Source organism: Equus quagga, chromosome 2 (assembly GCF_021613505.1).
Source record: "Equus quagga isolate Etosha38 chromosome 2, UCLA_HA_Equagga_1.0, whole genome shotgun sequence".
Taxonomy (NCBI): Eukaryota; Metazoa; Chordata; class Mammalia; order Perissodactyla; family Equidae; genus Equus; species Equus quagga.
The window spans coordinates 170,861,673-170,880,753 of record NC_060268.1 but is presented as its reverse complement, the minus strand read 5'-3'; the positions used below and the strand labels follow the sequence as shown (position 1 = coordinate 170,880,753).

The following is a 19,081-nucleotide window of genomic DNA, read 5'->3' as shown; positions in this document are numbered from 1 at the left end:
AGGGCGGGGGCGCCCCCCGCCGCCGCCGCCGCCGCCGCCCTCCGCCCGCCCGGCCCTGGAGGCCAGGCTTCCCCTGCCCGAGGCCCGGGAGCCGCCGCCGCCGCCGAGGGCCGGGCCCGGGGCCCGCAGCGCGTGAAGGTGCGGACGCGGGGCGCGGGCTCCGCGCGGAGGCCTGGACGGCGCGGCCAGGTGATGCTGGGCCCCTGTGCTTCTCCCGAGGAGAGGGGACCCCCAGAGCAGCCGTGCCCCCGGGCTGCCCCAGTGAGGCGTTTGGACATCAGTCAGCCCTAGGGGAGGTGGGCAGCTGTGAGTTTGCCGGTCCCTGTTAAGTGCCCTTAGGATGCAGGGCTTCAGGAATTAGGCGCTCCCCCCGGGAGGGGCACTGCCTGCGCTGGTGCACTCGGTGCGGAGAACCGGGACAGAATGATGCTGTCCGAGCAAGCCCAAAAGTGGTTTCCAACCCACGTGCAGGTCACAGTGCTCCAAGCCAAAGATCTTAAGCCAAAAGGCAAAAGTGGCACCAATGACACGTACACTATAATTCAGCTGGGCAAGGAAAAGTACTCCACCTCTGTGGCTGAGAAAACCCTGGAGCCAGTCTGGAAGGAGGAGGCCTCTTTCGAGCTACCTGGGTTGCTAATGCAGGGCAATCCAGAGAAGTACATTCTTTTCCTCATAGTTATGCACAGGTCCCTGGTGGGTCTGGATAAGTTTTTAGGGCAGGTGGCAATCAATCTCAATGACATCTTTGAGGACAAACAAAGAAGGAAAACAGAGTAAGTTATGTAATTTATTTTGAATTTGGGGAGCTTAACTATATCTTACTTACGGATTTTCTGTTCTTGGAAATTATTTGTATACCTGGGGCTTTGGTTTTTGGACTGAAATATGACCCAGTTTTAAGCACCATATTTGCATTAATCTGAAAGTAAAAATAGCTCTTGTGAAGAAACATTTTAAAAGTGGAGTCGTTAATGATCCATTCTCTTATTTGTTGGAAGTAAACATCTTAAATAATTGAATTTTTGCTCTGAATTTTAAGTAAATTACCATTGTTTCATTACTTACAAGAGGACTGGATCACAGTGTTGCCCAACGAAAACAGCATACGTGTAAATTATGATCTTTAAACATTACAATTTTCCAGGAAATGGAACATCAGAAAATTAAATCTGTCAATATAACGTCATATCTATATGTTGAACTCTGAAGCTGTCAAAAGATAAATTACCAAATTTAGCACTCAGTATTTCATCTCACCCTTATAAACACAGTTGGCTTTTATTGTAGCTCAGCCATTTGTCAGGGTCAGTACATCTTGATGGAGTCTAAAGCTGGTAAAAGAAAGTTTTAAAAGTATGCACAAACATTCTCAACCTTGAACACTAACATTTTCCTTTGAATTCACAATATTTTGGAGCTACTGTATTACTTCAGAATTAGGTCCGCAAAGCAAATGTGTTTAGACCATATTAAATGCTGTCAGATTGGAGATAATGATTAATTTCTTGTCATGAAATGATTTAATAACATCTTCAGTGAACACATGGCCTTTTTAATGTGACTTCAAGCTTAGGATAGCTATTTCCTCATTTAAAAAACCATAATGTAAATTAACACTAGGATATGATTTCTTAAATTGAAAAATAGTGTGTTTTCAGAGATAGGCATATTCACCCTTTCCTTAAACTTATAATTTTTCTAGTCTGAGAGAACGTTAAGATTGATGAAATTAATGAGAGAAAAATGTGGGTTGAATTTATAAGAGGACTTTAAATTTCCAAAATAGCTTCGTTATTTCTTTCAGTCATAACTAAAATTTCGTTACCCTTTTAAAAACTTTTTCATAATGATAACTTTCTTGAAGTTGATCTTAATTTCTTAGGTTTTAGAACGACCATCTCTTCTTCTTTTCTACACATAGCTTCCTGCAAGATTCACTTTATAGGAGTTTTTATTTTTATTTAAAAAAAATTTTTAAGTCAGGTCTTTACTGAAGATGTAATATAGACAGGATAAAACGGTAGAAAGATAAGAAATACAAGGAATGCAAGAGGAAAAATAAATTTTTAAAGTAACTGAGGAGATGAAAATAATTTTTTAAAAAAGAAAAGTTTTAAAAGTGTAAAGTTGAGTATATATGAATGATTTTAATAAATCTGTTTGATACCTACAAAGTGGCATTCGGTTTCCTCTGAAGAGCTCTTCATCAAATTTAAGATGAAAAATGGATAATTACCAAATAATTTGTTTCAAATCGCCAATTTTGGATGACACTTCCTATATAGTATTTAGAGTGTTTTGAATGTAATTGTCTAAGTATATTGTAACTTCAAATTTCTTACTGCATTTACAGTACTTTTAATGTTAGTGACTGATATAGAGAAGACTTCTCTAAAATATAGATTTTCCAAGTGAAAGTAGGCCCAACTGTGAACCCCAAAATTCTGAGCATGAGATAAATAAGTTTTTAGTGTTTCTTCTTGTTTTACTCCTTATCTTTGGTCGCATCACAATTACGGTAAATTTGGCTGTAAGCAATACTCTAATATCGTAGTCTCCCTACAGAAATTCTCTTTTGGCTACTATATAAAATTGATTAGAACTTTTTGGGGGAAAATCTTTTAAATGTTATCAACGGAGCTTTTATTGTCTTCAAAGTGATTTTCATATGTTATTAAATCCGTAACATTTTCTTTCTTTGTGGATAAATGGGGACCACATATTTGATGAGATATCTTTATTGGTAATATTCCTAGTTTTTTAATATATTTAATAGCTTCCTTTTCCAGCACAGCTGTACATGTGGCACAGTAAGAGACAGGCTTGAGCCACCGGTGTATTGCAAGAAAGATATTTGATATTCTCCACATTGCTGAACCTTGTCAGCATATTCTCAAGTGCTTTTTAGTAACCTGTATGAGTGATGAAGGCTACCAGCTGACTTAGAAGTCCCATGAAACTGCTGGGTGTGACACTTTACTCTTGACACTGAAGACAAGTTTTTATAGCTTGTCTTCCAGTTGTGTCATGATAGACAAAGAAGCGTGACAGCTAAAATATTATTTTACTTACTTTTATACCTTGAAATTAATTCCCCGCTTTTTTTTTTCTTTTAAGGAGAGAGGAAAAAGGGCCTGAACACTTTGAGTGGGCATGGAAAGAGAACTTTTGTATCTCTCACTTTAATGGGTGTCTGGGTTGGTTCTGGCAGGAGATTTAAGGAAATAATACAGTGTTTAATAATAGAATGGTAAAATCGTTCATGCTGTTAGGTGATATCTATTGATTTTTTTACAACAAAAGTGGGTGATGTTGCTTTTTTTTTTAGTGCTCATGAAAAGTAATAACAGAGTCCCTGGAGTTAGGAATGACTGAAACACATGCAGGTTTTAGGACTTTCGTGTGCGTCTCTGCAGTGCACCTGCGTCCTGGCCTCTGGCACCCTCACTGCCACTCTTGTCCCATTTCTGACCACACAGCACCAATTGCTTGGGAATAGTTCCCACATGTGTGATGGTTTTGAACATGGACCTGTGCCCACTAAAAATTGAACAGAGGCCATATACAGTTTAAATCCAGCACTCCAGAGGTGAAAAAAAAATCAGCATTAATCCACTAAGCCCCAAATGCTATGTCTTTATTTTATCTTTTCCAAGCCTGGGAAAACAAGTGCTATCTCTGGAATGATTCTTGAAGGTCTCATTAAGACTTCCCTATTCTATCACTTGCTGTTAAAGAGGCTGAAGTTATCTGTCATGCCCAAATTTTAAATTAGTATATTTTTTAAGGTTCTTTGCAGTTCTTTTTTTTTGGAGGGGAGAGGATGGAAAATATTCTGTGTTTATAGTTTGTATTTAAACACTGACTTGCTTTATTCTTTGAAGTTTACCTAAGTCTTTAGCATTCCCTACCAAAAAAACAAAATAATGCAACACACACAGAGGTGTAGCTTGGTGGTTTTAAGAGTACAATTTTAGAAATAAAAATTCAATAAATGTTTATTTGGTGCAAGGCAAACCTCCTTCAAGGAGCTTGCGCTCCAGCAGGAGAAAACCTCCATTGCCTTCCTCTTTGGCTCTCATGTCTGCGATGGAATACCGTGTCCTGTGATATAGGACCAGCTATGTGGTTAACCTTATTAACATATGCGGTTCATCAGATACGAATGAAAGAATTTCTGTTTCTGTGCAGATATTATTTGTTAACTTTGGATATTTTCCTTATTGACTTTAATCTGACATTGGAAAGTTACTTATCATTCTCTGTGCCTCGGTTTCCTCATCTATGAAATAAGGATGTTAAAGTAGATGATTTATTTGGTTTTATTTCTAAAATTCTATGAGTTTTGATTACCTTCACCCCCTTCCATTTATTTGGTTATTGATTTATTTTTTTCTCAGATTGGCTTTGATTTGTTATATAGTTGGAAATCCTGCATGCTTGGATTTTTTTGTTTCATTTTTGGTACATTTCTTGCAAAGTATATTCATTCACCTCTTTTCTATAAAACCTGGGAAGTTAGAGTATTTCTCATGTACCATCCATCTGAAGTATTTCTCCCCCATTGAAAATGACTCTCTTTTCCAAGCCTGTGAGTTAATAACTGGGTATATAACCTTGTTTTATTTTTAGGCTTTTCGAGTGCTCAGTTTTGTGTTCAATGCTCTCTATTCCACGGAGTTTATTGCTGTCATCATCTTATTGCTAGTCACTGGGTCTTCAGATTTCACTGTTTGCCTCAGATAAGAACTTTTCTCAGTTTAAGGTCTCAGGTTAATGCTTTATATTGTAAAATATTTTATTTTTTAAAAATTGCTTATTTTGATGCAATTAGATCTTGATTGATTGAATTGCTCCAAATTAGTTAGGAAAAGATTTCTCTTGCATATTACTTGCTAAGATGTAGCTGGTATATATATTATGTGCCAGTTTTCTCTCCTGCCCGGAAAGACCTGTGAGCCAGTCTTCCACTTGATGTATGGTAAATGTAAGCTTTTTCCAGCGTATCCTGTTGGTAACAATGAGAGAGAGAAAGAACTAATGTAAAATTAGATCTTAGTTCTTTTGTAGCTGAGGAAATTTGTTACACTTGATTAGAGGTGTATTTAAGTAATAACCTGTCTGCAGGAGTGGATATTATGCTTCATTGTTAAGTAATGTGAAAACACTGTAGAAACTCTCTTCTAGGTTTGGTTTTGCAGTTTTTTGGCTGTTTGCCCTGTAGAATGACCACTTGTGACTCTGACAACTGGGGAATTTCTCATGGATAAAAATACTATAAACAAAACCAAAATAAACTTTGCTTCTTATACATTATTTAAAAATGGGCATTTTAATTCATTGAAGTGACTAAAAGCATAAGATTTGCCTCCAATTAAAATACTTTTTATTCAGTATGGTAATAGTAGAAATAGTAAATGAAGCCAATAGATTCTAATAGGAAGCATTTAAGCTTTCCTTTTTCTTCAAAAACTCTTTACAAGGTTTATTGCTATTTGTCACTTCCTTCATTTTATTCTTCATTTTATTTATTGCATATTTTATTTCATATTTTATTCAGGAAAGGGCTTTTAATCCATTTTATATGAATCTAAATTACATCATATGCAATTTTCATGATTAGCACAATATATATAATAGTCTCAAATATTAACAAAATTCTTTAATAGTTTTTACAGAAGAAATATTTTGGAATAGGGACTGAGTATTTATTATTTTATTAAAAATGTAGTCATTATCATTTTATAGTGCTGAAAAATAGTTTGTATTGATGAATCCTTTCATTCTCTACTTTAGTGTCTTTTAAAGTTAAGATATGTTCTTAGGCGGTTAGCAACACTTATCCCAGATGGAAACATAATAACTATTGTTGGTAAGAATTTTTGATGCTGAATGTTTTTGAATCATGAAAGAAAAGGTATCTAAAAACCTTTCAAACTTACTGAAGCCCTATTCCTTCGGAATCTGTCGCCTCACAGAGCCAGTGATCAGTTTTTTAAAGTTGAACAATGAGTAAAACCAGAAGTGCTCTGGCTGACAGATTCTCGTCCAACGCTTAGAGTGCCTCGATGTATAGTAGCTTTACCTGAAAAACTATTTGTATGTAACAGAGTTCGATATCCTCTTTTCATTACGTGTTACAGCCCAGTTTTTCCTTCTCTTTAAGGTGGTTTAGATTAGAATCCAAACAAGGAAAAAGAGTCAAAAACAGGGGTGAGATAAAGGTCAATATTCAATTCATGAGGAACAATATGACAGCAAGTATGTTTGACTTATCAATGAAGGACAAAACAAGATCTCCTTTTGCAAAATTAAAAGATAAGATGAAAGGGAGAAAAAATGATGGGACATTTTCTGATACGTCTTCTGCAATCATTCCAAGTTCTCACATGCCTCATGCCAGTACTGAATTTTCAAGTGGTGAAATACCAATGAAATCCAAACCAAAAAAGCCTTTCCTTTTGGGTCCTCAGCGACTCTCTTCAGCACATTCAATGTCTGATTTAACCGGGACCCACACGTCTTCTGAGAAACTCAAGTCTGGCGCTGTTGGTCACACACATCTTCTTGGACGCCAGATAGAGTCTTTTGGAGTGGTTCCGGAAAGTGGTGAGTGACACATTCTTTCTAATTGTATTCTCAGTGGTCTGAACTATCCTTTTAATTTTTAAAGTTTAACTTCTAAAATTAGAAAATAAAAATTACAGTTTCTTCGTAGTATTTTCTAAATTTAGTCATCAAATATTTATTGAGTACCTACTGTATTCAAAATTGATGTTTATTAAAGGCAGAGCTTGTCTACATTCAGTATTGTATTTGTATGATTAGATGATAATAAAAAGGAGTCCCAGTCGCTTTTCATGGCCTGGCTTCTTTTTGTACTGCTCTTTTCTCCTATCTCGAAAGCCTGCAGCATAAATGAATATTCCATTTAATCAGAAAGTTCTTAGAAAAAAGCCTTTTATGTTCAGAAGTAAGGAAGTAAATTTAATGCTAATGATGAAAAAAAGTCTTTGAGAATTTATGGCACTATCACGCCAAGTAGAACCTCTATTTTGACATTATTGTTTGTTTGTGTGCTCGTTTCTTTCTGAGCTGAGTACATTCCTGATTGTCTAGAAATATAGTAATTGTCATTACCCCACATACTTCAGACTGTCATACCTTAGCATTTTAAGATTGTTTTCCTTGATTATTTTAAAGGTTCATATCTTTAAATAGCTAATTGCTGTCATTCTAAAAGCAGCAGTGTGCACACAGAATGTGTCAAATAGTATGTAATGTGTCACTGATTATGTTCTAACTACGAAACTGTTTGCAGGAAGTCTCAAATCTCCACACAGAAGAACATTAAGCTTTGATACTTCTAAAATGAACCAACCTGACAGCAGTGTGGATGAAGGTGAATCGTCTTTCGGAAGACAAAATGACCCATTTACAAATGTGACGGCTTCATTACCCCAAAAATTTGCAACACTGCCAAGGAAGAAAAATCCATTTGAAGAAAGCACTGAGTCATGGGACAGCAGCATGAATTTATTTTCAAAATCAATTGAAGTAAGAAAAGAAAATAAAAGAGAGAAAAGGGAGAAAGTTAGCCTATTTGAAAGAGTGACTGGAAAAAAAGACAGCAGAAGATCTGATAAACTTAACAATGGGGGATCCGATAGCCCTTGTGACTTGAAATCACCTAATGCGTTTAGTGAAAATCGTCAGGACTATTTTGATTATGAGTCAACTAATCCGTTTACAACCAAATTCAGGGCTTCAAATATAATGCCATCTTCAAGGTAAGCTTAGCATGGGGGAAGTTGTGCTATTTTGAAAAATATTGTACTTGAAAGTACCAAATATCCCTTTTAAATACTTGAATATTTTAAATTCCTTTTATTTGAAAAAAATTCTTATATTTTTGTCATTAATTATGGAGCCAGGCAGCATTGCATACATCTTTGGAACTTCACTTTTTATCTTAGAAGGATAAAAGATTCTTAATCCCTACCCTAGTCTATTTCTACTTATATGAGCCAGAAACTCACCAAAATTTATGGAGAGAACGGCATAGCTTTTGATGAGACATGGGGAGAGTGAATCACCAGTGGGTGTTAATTCTAGCCAGAACTTTAGGTGATATGTTGTGTTTCTAGATATTATTTTCCAGGGATTAGTTCATGGGATATCTGAAGAGGATTAGTGGACCAATAGCAGCCCATGGGCTGGCCTTTAAGAAATAGTGGCTTAAGTTAAGTATTAATGGTTTTCTTAATAGGTGTTAACTATCCTTATTAAATGGCTATTTAGAGGTGGTTTTTATTTGCGAATGTTTATGGGAATTCAGTGACCCTTGTGGATACTATAGTTACATCAAAGAGTATCTGTATGATGATTTATAGTCCTGGAAATAATCCCTATCATGATAAAGGTTAGATTTTCAAAATCTGAGTTCTCAGTTATGTATTAATGGTACTTATTCTTTAGTACCAGTTGGAACTGTATGCGTTTAAATAAGATTATGGATTTTGCAGAAGTGATGGTGAAATAGTGGATTAAGGAAACCTCAAGCAAAGAATAAGATGAATTTATTGGAATCTTAAGCAATTACCATAAAAGAGTGTGGCAGAATGTTTGCCATGTGACATAGAAGTCTGTCTTTTAGGCAACAGTGTGTGGTATACAGACCTGAGTGGGACTCCTGGCTTAATAGTTCTGTCACCTCAATAAACCTTAGCATCTCCATCTTTGAAACAAGGAAAATAATACCTACTTGGTAGAATCGATTGGGTGATGATAATGAGAAAGTATATGGTACAATGCCAGGCCCCAAATAGGGAACTTGAAAATGGTAACTGCTATTATGTTTTATATACTGTCATGTCGTATTTTATTCAAAAACAGTGCTTTATTTTGTCCCACTAGAAACAGAAAATATAGTGTTAACAGTAAACCTTTTAGACTGCTCTCACCTCTCTAATCTTCTAATGACATTAAAACATGCATTTAAAATTTTCAAAGGGGAGTATGTATTTCTGTTGTTTTCTTTTAGCAATAAATGGTTATTTACTATGGCTTTAGAAAATATTGTTCAGTTTTCTTTATAGACTATACTCCAAACAAATATGCTTTATCATATGGTATTAATATTTTCTTAAGGAGCCCATAGTTTTGATTCTCAGATATTTTATGTTGATATTTTACATAGTGTACTCCACATGTTGCATTAAGTCCTAAATTAAAGGGGAAAATATATATATATATTTGCTCTTTTGCCATCCGTGCTGAACTTTTTTTGAAGACGATTGTTGAAAACAACTATCTGAGATAACTTAGAGATTGGATAATTTATATGATTTTTAGAGTAAAAGAAAAGCAAGAAAAATGGGAAATGGGAGGAAAATAATGTTTTTAAATTTGGGGAGCCTATGGAAAAATAAGTACCCTCAAATCGTTAATTGCCCTGTACTTGGGCTATTTACATGACGGCCACAGGTTTTAAGAGTGTGGCATTTTGCCAGATTAAGGTTTTGTTTTGGGGTACTTCAGTACTAATGCTGTCTATCAAAATTAGAGCTATTTCATCATATATATATAAAATGATTGCAAATATGTAAAAAACAATAGATTTTTAAGTTTAAGACTTTCTCTTCTTCATATTCTTTCATCTTCGTGTTCTGTGAGATGCCAGATATGAGGACAGAAATGTTTATAGATTCCTGGGAAGTTACTCTTCCTTTTGGTGTCACAAACCATCTTTGTGGTAAATGTAAAACATTTGTAATAAAGGAGTAGCTCTTTAATTAATAGTATAAGAAAGAAGGATTGAATATAAATAGATTCAGGAAGAGAGTACAGTTTAAATTTTTGGAAAGCAGCTTTATCTTGAGTGGAAATTGGGAGGATATAGTCGAGGTAGTTTTGTCTTTATGTAACGGTGTATTCCTATTTACCCTCCCAGTATCGTCCCTCAGTTGTATGGGACATTTTAGATTTCTCACATTAATAACCAAGTGTGCTTTTGAAGCTATAGACTCACATTGCTAGGACACGTGCTGTGAATTCCTTTTTTTCCAGTTGTGCTAAGTAGATCTATTTACAGAATGTCCTGGACTCTTGACCGATGTTTGTGAGAATGATGAACAAAGTTAAGGGTAAAATACATACCTGTGGAACTGGATTTTGTTCTTTGTGAGTGAACTGGCTCACCTGTGGTTGCAGGTGCATGGGAATCATATTGTTACCCTCCAGGTGAATAATGTGGATGATTAAAACTGGAGAATTTTCTTTATGCCGAAAATTTTAAAGTACTAAGGAACGCTTCCTTAAAAGTTTGAGTTTTTGTTTCTTAGTGTAAGTCCACCTGAAGAAATTACCTTGTAAATCACAAAAAATAGTGCATTTTGCTTCTGTTCTTGGAGTAGATCCCGTAGCCTTGCATAAAACTGATAGAGGAAATGAGTTAGGCTTTTTGCTGCGTTGTTTCAACAAAGAGCAGGGCTCTTTGAAACCTTTCCCCGCAGTTACTGAATCTCCGTCTCTTTCCTCTTGCATGCCCGCTCTTCTCTGAGACCCTCCCTCCTCTTACACGTCCTGTGCTGCAGCATTTTCTTACGTGGTCTTACTTTATGTGGGTATCCCATTGTTCACTAACAGACCAGTCACTTTTTCCCCTCCCACCACCGTGAACAACTCGAGGGCAGGGCCTGCCTTCATTCATTCATCTGCCCTAAATTTGTTTGGTAGGTGGTTGGTGTTAGAGGAGGGTTTTTTGAATGAATGGACACAGTATAGCAGGTCAGTTTCCTGAAATGCTTTCGTTCCCCTAGTCTCCTGCTTCCAGCCCAGTGGAGGCCGTGAAGGTCTTTCTGATACTGACAACAGGTCCATAAAGGCAAATATGTGCATTTTTATGTACAGCTAAACATTATTAGAAATCTAAGTGAGTTTTAAAGACTAGTAAAATTTGATATTCATACCCTAAATAGCACATTTCTAGAGTTTATTAAAGAACTCTGTATTAGTTAGGCTAGGTTATCAAGTGTAATCAACAGCCCCAGATCTCAGTGGCTTGTCACAGTAAAAGTCCATTGCTCTTTGTCACAGTGTAGTTCACTGGGATGGGGATGGGAGAAGTGGGTGCCTTGCACAGCTGCTCAGGAACCAGGCTTCTTCCGTCTTGTGATGCTCCATTTGACACGTGGCTTCCAAGGTCATGCAGCAGGGAAAGAGAGTGGAGGATCACAAGTGGCCACGCCTGGCAGTGGTGTGTGTTGCTTCCACGTACGCCCCATTGGCCAGAGCTCAGTTATGTCCTAACCTCAGTGCCGCCACTTAAGAAATATGGTTTAACTGTGGATCTAGAGGAAACTGAATTGAGTGTGGTAAGTACACAGTACTATGTGTGCCATCCGTGCTAGTTCGGAGAAGTTAGGATACTATCTAACACTTGGCATGCTGCAAAACTCCTATTACAGGTGTACGTGAAAATTAGTTGGAGTTCTTGTAACTTTCAGGAAAATATTTTATCACTTTATTATTGGTGTTGAGTTGTTTGCATTTTAGAATTGCTGCTACTCTTGCTTTTTAATTATAAATCACAGGTAGTTTAGCATCGTCAGTATCCACTAATTTGTTGTGTAGTTAACCTCACAATTTGTGAAGTAATGCTTTTTTGCATCAGCAGTATATTATTTTCAAAAAAAAATACCTGCACGTTTGTTATACCATTTTCAATAATTTACTCACAACCAGTTCATCTTTAACACTAGGCTATTTTTCCACTAGAAAGTGGAAATAGGTGGGTCTATTCACCAAACCAGATTTGCTTTTTTTTGCAGAGACACAGCTGGACCGTTTGGTTAGGTGGGGACATGTGACCAAGCTCTGGCTTACTGCAGAGTTAGTGGAAGAGATGCATTCCACTGTCAGGTCTGTCTGTGAAAACCTCCTGGGCAGTCCTCCGTGTCACCTCTCCTCCTCCATACCCTACACCAAGGGTTGGCACACCAGGCTTGTGGGCGAAATCTGGCTTGCTGCCTGTTTTTGTAAATAACGTTTTATTGCAACACAGCCCGCCCATTTGTTTATGGCTGCTTTTGTGCTACAGTGGGAGGGTTGAGTAGTTATGACAGAGACTATATGGCCTGCAAAGTCAAAAATATTTATTTGGCCTTTTACGGAAATAGTTTGCTACACCCTGCACTAGCTGAATGCAGATCTTTGAGAAGAGCAGAGCCATAAGATAAAAACTCATGCATTTTGAGTCCCTGAATGCATGTGGAACGCTTCCTAACCAAGAATAACTGATTGAAGAAACTGAGTGATAATTCTCAGAACATTGTTACTGCACTTTTTGCATATGTTTAGTATAGCACTTAGCATTATTATTATTTAGCATGTAGGGCACAGGGGCCGTAGTACCCTTTGTTCTGTTTAAGAAAGCCTAGTTCAGAAAAGTTTAAGAACCACAGGTTTGCAACACCAAATCTAAATTGTTCTTTCTAACTCCCAAGGATTCTTGTATTTTAGGCTTTTTTTTGTTCCAGGTGAGTTAACTTCCCTACGCACCACTCCACACTGAGGTCTTTGTAAGCCTTGCTGTCTCTAATCCTTGGCTGGATCGTGGAAGGCACAGTTAACTTATGTCTGAGGGTCCTGATCCTAGCTGTCTTTGATGCTAAAAACTCTTTAATTCTTTTTTGATTGATAACGTGGTGTTCCCTTCTTTGGATTTCTGGTGATATAGAACGTAATTGCTATATGATATTTAGTGTGTCTAGGTTTTAGTCTTCCAAGCAAGCTATATAAGCTTCTTAATGTTTGTGCTGAATCTTCTTCTGTGGGTGCCCCACAGCACATAGGTCAGTGTGTGTCCTCTGTGCTGATCATCAAGGGTGTCTGGGGATTTCTTTTTAAACTACAGTGTGTTAGGTCCTAACTCAGACTGAATTAGAATTTTTAGTGAGTGGGCCCTGAAATAAAAATCAGCATTCTTAAAACTTCCCACTGATTCTCACTCAGGTTTAAAAATTGTTGATCTAAATTATATCATCTATTTCATAAGAGTTCAGTAAGTACGTATTTATGACTAGGAATCAGGAGTTGTGCTGGCAGACTCCTAGTTGATAGGCCCCTGACTAAGGTAGAGGGCACAGTAAGAAGATCGGTTTGACTAACCCAGGGACGTGGAGAGGAGTGTGGGATTTGGCAGAATACGTAAGAAACATCTAAATCATAGTAGGCATTGAAGACCAGGCAGAAATGTCTGCCTCGTAAATATTTATGGCATCTGTGGATGAATTGTTTCTCAGGATTTAGGTGAAATCTAGGCGTCAGTACTGATGAATGACACTTAAAAAATATGCTTATATTTGTATGCTACCTATCATAAATTGAAGAGAAACTCTGTAATGTATGTTCTTCTAAGGCTCCATGAAAAAGTTCAGGACTGAAGAACTCCACCTGGTCAAGGAAATTCATTAATATAAGGAGAAAATTGGTTGTGTATGTCTTATTCTGAAATTTAAAAAAAATAGAGTCAATAATATAAGCATACTCTGTATGAGGAGCTAAAGTTGTTTGATGTTAGAGGGCAACTCAGGGGAGAGCAAGAACTTACGGGAGGTATTTTTATCAGAGAATTTTGTTTTGGGAACATCCTTCTATTTGTGACTTGGCCAGAGAACGTGCTTTCCCTTTATTATTTTCTGCTGTACTGTGCTTGTGAATACCATGTAGCAGACTCTTAGTTGCTCTGTGATAACTTTATGGTATGTTTTATAATATTATTCCTAGTATTACTGATTTTATTAGAGCATATATACGTATATTTCCATTTGCAGTACTTGCTGGGGAAGAACCTGTCTAATTCTGAGCTGATGATCTTAGACCAAATAGTTATTTTTTAGGGCAGTATGGTAATAGTGTCTAAGGTCAAAACCTCATATTTATGACTAATATTTTGTAATTTTTCATGACAGTATGCCTTTTACTTTTGGGATCAGGTTGACCTACTTTCCTCTTTCGCTCCGTCTCTCCCTCCTTCCTTAACTAGTCAATCCCCCTCTGTGGTTGTATCATACCTCTCTTAGAAGCTACAAAAAATTGGTTACCTAGAGTGTGTATGTAAATGTGTTTGTAATTATCACAAATCAAAAATCACTATAGGCTTATAAACATGTCACCATTATGAAATTACGTAACATGTCCATAAAAAATGATAGACTGTTTACTGTAGGCTTACATTTTGATTTTAAAAAGTTGTAGTAAATAAATGATCCTAAACAAAAGATCCTATTCGTTGTTATAAAACCTTCAGTTTACAACACCCCTTATGGACATTTTTTTCCCTGTATAAGTTTAAAGCTCAGTCTTTGGCTTAATAAACCTTAACATGCATAAGGTTCATTTTAAAAGCAGTATTTATTTTTTGTTCATATTTGTCTAATAAAGATAATTTGCCTATTATTCATGGCAGTCTCTACATCTTTTACACAGCTGAAAATTTGTAGCCTCATTTGTGACAGAAAACAAAAACTTTTGAGATGATTTTTAGACCCATTAATCCATTAGTGCCCAGGGATTTACAGAATGTATCCAGTGGAACAATGACTGGGAACTTGAAGTATGCAATGTGATTAGTTCCCTTAACACTAACTAGAACTTTTATGCTTAACTCCCCAGACACTACTTGAAACTTTTCTACCCTTTGTCATCCTAATACTTATTATAATAGCTCTTATTAATTGGTACATCTCCCAGTGGGTTAATTTGCAGATACCAACCATGCCATCCTTTTGCTAACTCAGTAATGCAAATTGATATTTATAGACGTCAAAATTGAAAACAAAAAAAGCTGCGTAACAAAAAAGGACAGACTTTGCTAAGTTATTATTATTTTTGAGCTGAGAGATTGGGGTAGAGAGAGATTCTGTGAGAGAGAAGAAAACAAGCCCAAAAAATCCACAAAAACTACTGTAGGCTAATAAACTGATGTGAAAATTTCTCAATTTACAGCACTTGACAGGTGCTAAAAGAAAAGCATCTTTAATTTTAATGTGTTGTTAGGACCTCTTTAGAGAGACTGTACAAGTTATTAACAAGGTCCTCTGAGACAGGAGACGGGTAATTAACAAGACCTATGGAGATATAGTTTAGGTAATTAACGAGCTCTTAGGCACTGGACATAGGATAACACATAACGAGTCCAGTAGTTAAAGAGAACAGGTTGTTATGATATGATCAAATGCAAGATATAGTATGTAAGTCCTCTTGAGGTTTCTGATAGGAAAGTATTAAGATTATATTCCACTGACCCCAGTGCAGTCATTTTTGTAAATCAATATGTAAATTTTTTGGTTTAACTTTTAAGATAGAATTTGAGAGGATTATTTTTCTGTAAAACCAAGAAGCAGAGAAGCTTGTTACATTTAGATTAATAATATTTGTTAATTGCCATTAACGAACATGTGTATTTTGAGAAAAATACATTGGAAACACATAATTTATATGATTCTAAATTGTTTTAGAGATTTATTGTTCTGTTTATTTTTCACCTATGGCCCATCAGCTAAAATCGCCTATTCCAGATTGACCTTGCTCTTCTGATCCACTTTAGAACTGTCAGGGTCTATGCTGGAGAGGACTCTCCTTGACCAGTTTGAATTTTACGTAATGTATGCAGGTCCCTCCCGTCATGTGCCTGTGCTACCTTCCAGGCTTCTGAGACTGGCGTTCCTAACTGCAAATATTTGGTCCAGTTATTTCTTGTATAAATCTGAAATTGTTAAGGTTTGAATTGAGTTTTGGTTCTGAAAGCTCTCACACTCAGCAAATCTTTGTTATGAACGTGTTCTACTCTGAAGATTAAGAATACAAAGAAAGCCCTTCCGGGTCTCCTGATTCGTTCCGTTGTCTCCTCAGTGTGGCTACTCCAGTCCATCAAGTGATTTTTTCTGAATTTCAGATCTGATCATCAAATGATATTTTCATTTTCATTATTTTTGGAATATTTAATATATACAAGGAAATCAGAGGTTATTAAGATACAGATCCTGCTCTTAGAGCTCATAGAAACAGGCATGTAAAGATTAGATCTGAATTCCATGCTAGAGACTGGACATTGTATAGGCATTGGGGGAACATGAAAGATTTTTAAGTTGGATTGTGACTTGATCAAAGTAATATCTTAGATAGCCCTAGGGCAGAGGGGATTTGCTGGGGCCAGGAGTGGGGAAGGGGAGGAAAACTAGTTAGGAAGTTATTGAGTTGTTGAAGTGAGAGTTGATGGAGGTCACTTTGCAGTGAGGATGAAAAAGAAGGGAGCGTCTCTGAGAAATATTTCTGGGCTAAAACAGACAGGACTTAACCATTCTGTTTTGGTGTGTGTATGTGGAGGGGGGATGTTGGCTAAGGGAGAAGAAACAGGATTATTCCAAGGATGTGTCTTCAAGCAATATCTTAAATCTGATGCAACACAGCATTGTAAAACTACGTGTTACAGCAACATATCTGTAGTCTTTGAATCCAACTTGGCATTTTAGTCTTGATGGAGAGTCTTGAGTTTTTTCTTTTTTGTTTGTAATGAGGTGCTGTCCTGTTTATTTTAGATTTTTGTTTTGGAGAATAGGGATTAGGTGTAAGTTGTTGAAGGCCAGCAGGTTAGTATCAAAACAGTAACAGTTCTTGAGAGTTTGGTTTTGATCACTGAAACACACTTTGCCTTCTTTGAACATAAGAAGGCAAATTTCTGTGACTCCTTATGGATTTCTGCATTGAAAGTGTGTTCACCTTAGCACTGTGATTACTACACATACTCCTCTCCAGCGGTTTTGGCTTTAGCACATCTTGTCCCTGTAGGACCCCTTTTCACTGAGAGGATAACTTCTGGGTCTTGTGTACTTAGCCTTTCCTTCTGTGTACACCACTTCTTCCAGGCCCCCTGAGTCTGTGTTTAGTGCATTTCCACTTGGGCCACTATGACCTCATCACCTGTGGTTAGTTTTTTTTTCATAAGAAGAAAGCTTTAACTTTTGAAATACAAGTGCTGTTTCTATATATTTAATATACGGTGATAGTGTTACCTGTGGCCAGGGTGTTTTTAAATAGCTAAATAAAGCAATTAACTTGATTATGAAATGATTTTCCTTATAGTCATTTAACTAGTTTCTAAGAATATTAGGATCCAGACATATAAAATGTCTCCTTGAACTTGTATTTTAAGGATAAACTGTTGTTCTTTGACTTAATGCACTCAATATAATATAGTATTATATTTTATAACATAATTATAAATAAATCTTAAAATGTGCTATATAAATAGTTATTATATTAAATATAATATACATCAAATAAAAAAGTGTATTTTATATATTTTAAGCTTATAAATCTTTCTGACAAAAGTGCTGTTACCACTTAAATAGCAATTACACAAATCAGCTTGGCCTTCTAAGAGTAAAACTTAATTCAAATTGCCAGTTTTTAAAATTGTTTTAACAGCTATGTATGTAAAGCTCTATTAGGGCTGGGGGTGGTGGTGTTGATTCATAGAGGACTAAAGTCCTAGTGGCTGCTAGGAGAGAGAGATGGAAGCCATGACCTGTCATCCAAGCAGAGTGGCTGTGTTGAGCGTGGAGTTTGCTGTGGAAAGGTAGAGCAGTCCACTGGAAATCAGGAAATGCCTCTTCATGGAACGGGCCTTTGAGCTTGTTCTTGACCATTGAACGTGATTTCGTAAGTTGGGGAATGAGTGGGTAGACAATTGTTTTAGTAAATAGCAGGAAAGCTCATTAAAAAAATTGTGAAATGCATTTTGAAGGAATATTTTGTAAATAGTGACTGTATACTATTACATCATTAGCTCTCTCCTAACTACTAGTGATTTTAGTGTTTCTTTTCTAGTTGGAGCCTGGAGCTGTGCTCTATGTCTGTCATTCCCTGCCTGGTGGGTTCCCCAGGAAGTGCGCTTGCTGCTTTAGGCTACCAGGGAGCCAATTAGCGAGCGCCCGCAGCAGCTCTGCCTTAACGTGACCTCTTTGTTCTGGAGCCTGGGGTGGGAATGGGTGTTCAGCTTAATCAGCTGTTGAGGTGTACAGTGTATTTGTTTCATATAGATTTTTTTGTTTTCAAAGAAATTAAATGCCCCAAATTAATTAAAAATGGAAATCATACTGAACATAATTAAATATTTGATTCAGAAGATATATTTGATTAACTTCTTCCACCTGAAGCTTTTACAGTGTAACATGAAAATATAAATTTAGTAATAGTACAATATTATGAAGGGAGAATAAGATAGGTATTAAAAGTTCAGGTTTAGGATTCAGATCTGAATTACAGTGTGTTGAACAGCCCTGTGACCTTGCTTAACCTTTCTAAGCCTCATTTTTGCTAGCTGTGAAATGGGGATAACAACTTTGCTGTTGGAGAAGAGGTTAAATAATGTAATGCACACAAAGTGCCGAGGGGAGCATTTGCCGCATGGTGGACCTAGAAATGAGAGCTCTTGCTATGATCTTATTGCGCAGCGTCTAAGAATATATAACAATTGCTTTAAATAAGTTAAATGAAATTATTCCAAGTAATAATATATTCTCAACTTAAAAAATCTTAAAGTAGAATTCAGGAGCTCATGTTTTTCACTGACTGATAAAGGACATACATTTGGCAGAAAACAAACTTGCTAGTTTTTCTGGTTTCTGTTAAGCTGTATGTTCAATAATAATCTTTGGTGAAATAAATCACATTGAAATTAAGTAAAACTATATTCCGAGTATTAGGTAGAAAATCTATTTTATTACAAGGCAAAGTATAATAATCAATATTGCTGTAGAATCAGTGTTCAGAAATTCTTGCCTAGCACCAATAATGGCAGTACAGGGTAGGTGTGGAAGCTTGGGCTTTCCTTAAACCACAATAAGTATTTCCTAAACTCAGACGCCTGAACTCAGTTTAAATTGTTAAAGAAGGCAGTTCAAACTAGTACAGTAGGAAGGATAAATACTGCTTATGGAAAACTCCAGACCAGTTCAGAGTCCCCTTTGGGAGCAGAGTCCCTGCCCTAGGGAACTCACACGGGCGCTAGCGT

The 19,081-nt window shown here is 36.6% G+C and overlaps 1 protein-coding gene across 1 annotated transcript in view; it reads left to right on the top strand.

Annotated features, from left to right (window-relative positions):
• Positions 1–34: 34 nt before the first annotated feature.
• The window catches only part of RAB11FIP2 (RAB11 family interacting protein 2), a 41,492-nt gene continuing 22,445 nt past the window's right edge, over positions 35–19,081 (top strand). Inside the window, exons 1-3 of the mRNA XM_046653256.1 lie at positions 35–776; positions 6,170–6,612; positions 7,325–7,793. Coding sequence (XP_046509212.1) covers positions 424–776; positions 6,170–6,612; positions 7,325–7,793 — 1,265 coding nt within the window. The 5' untranslated portion in view covers positions 35–423. The remainder of the gene's footprint in view (positions 777–6,169; positions 6,613–7,324; positions 7,794–19,081) is intronic.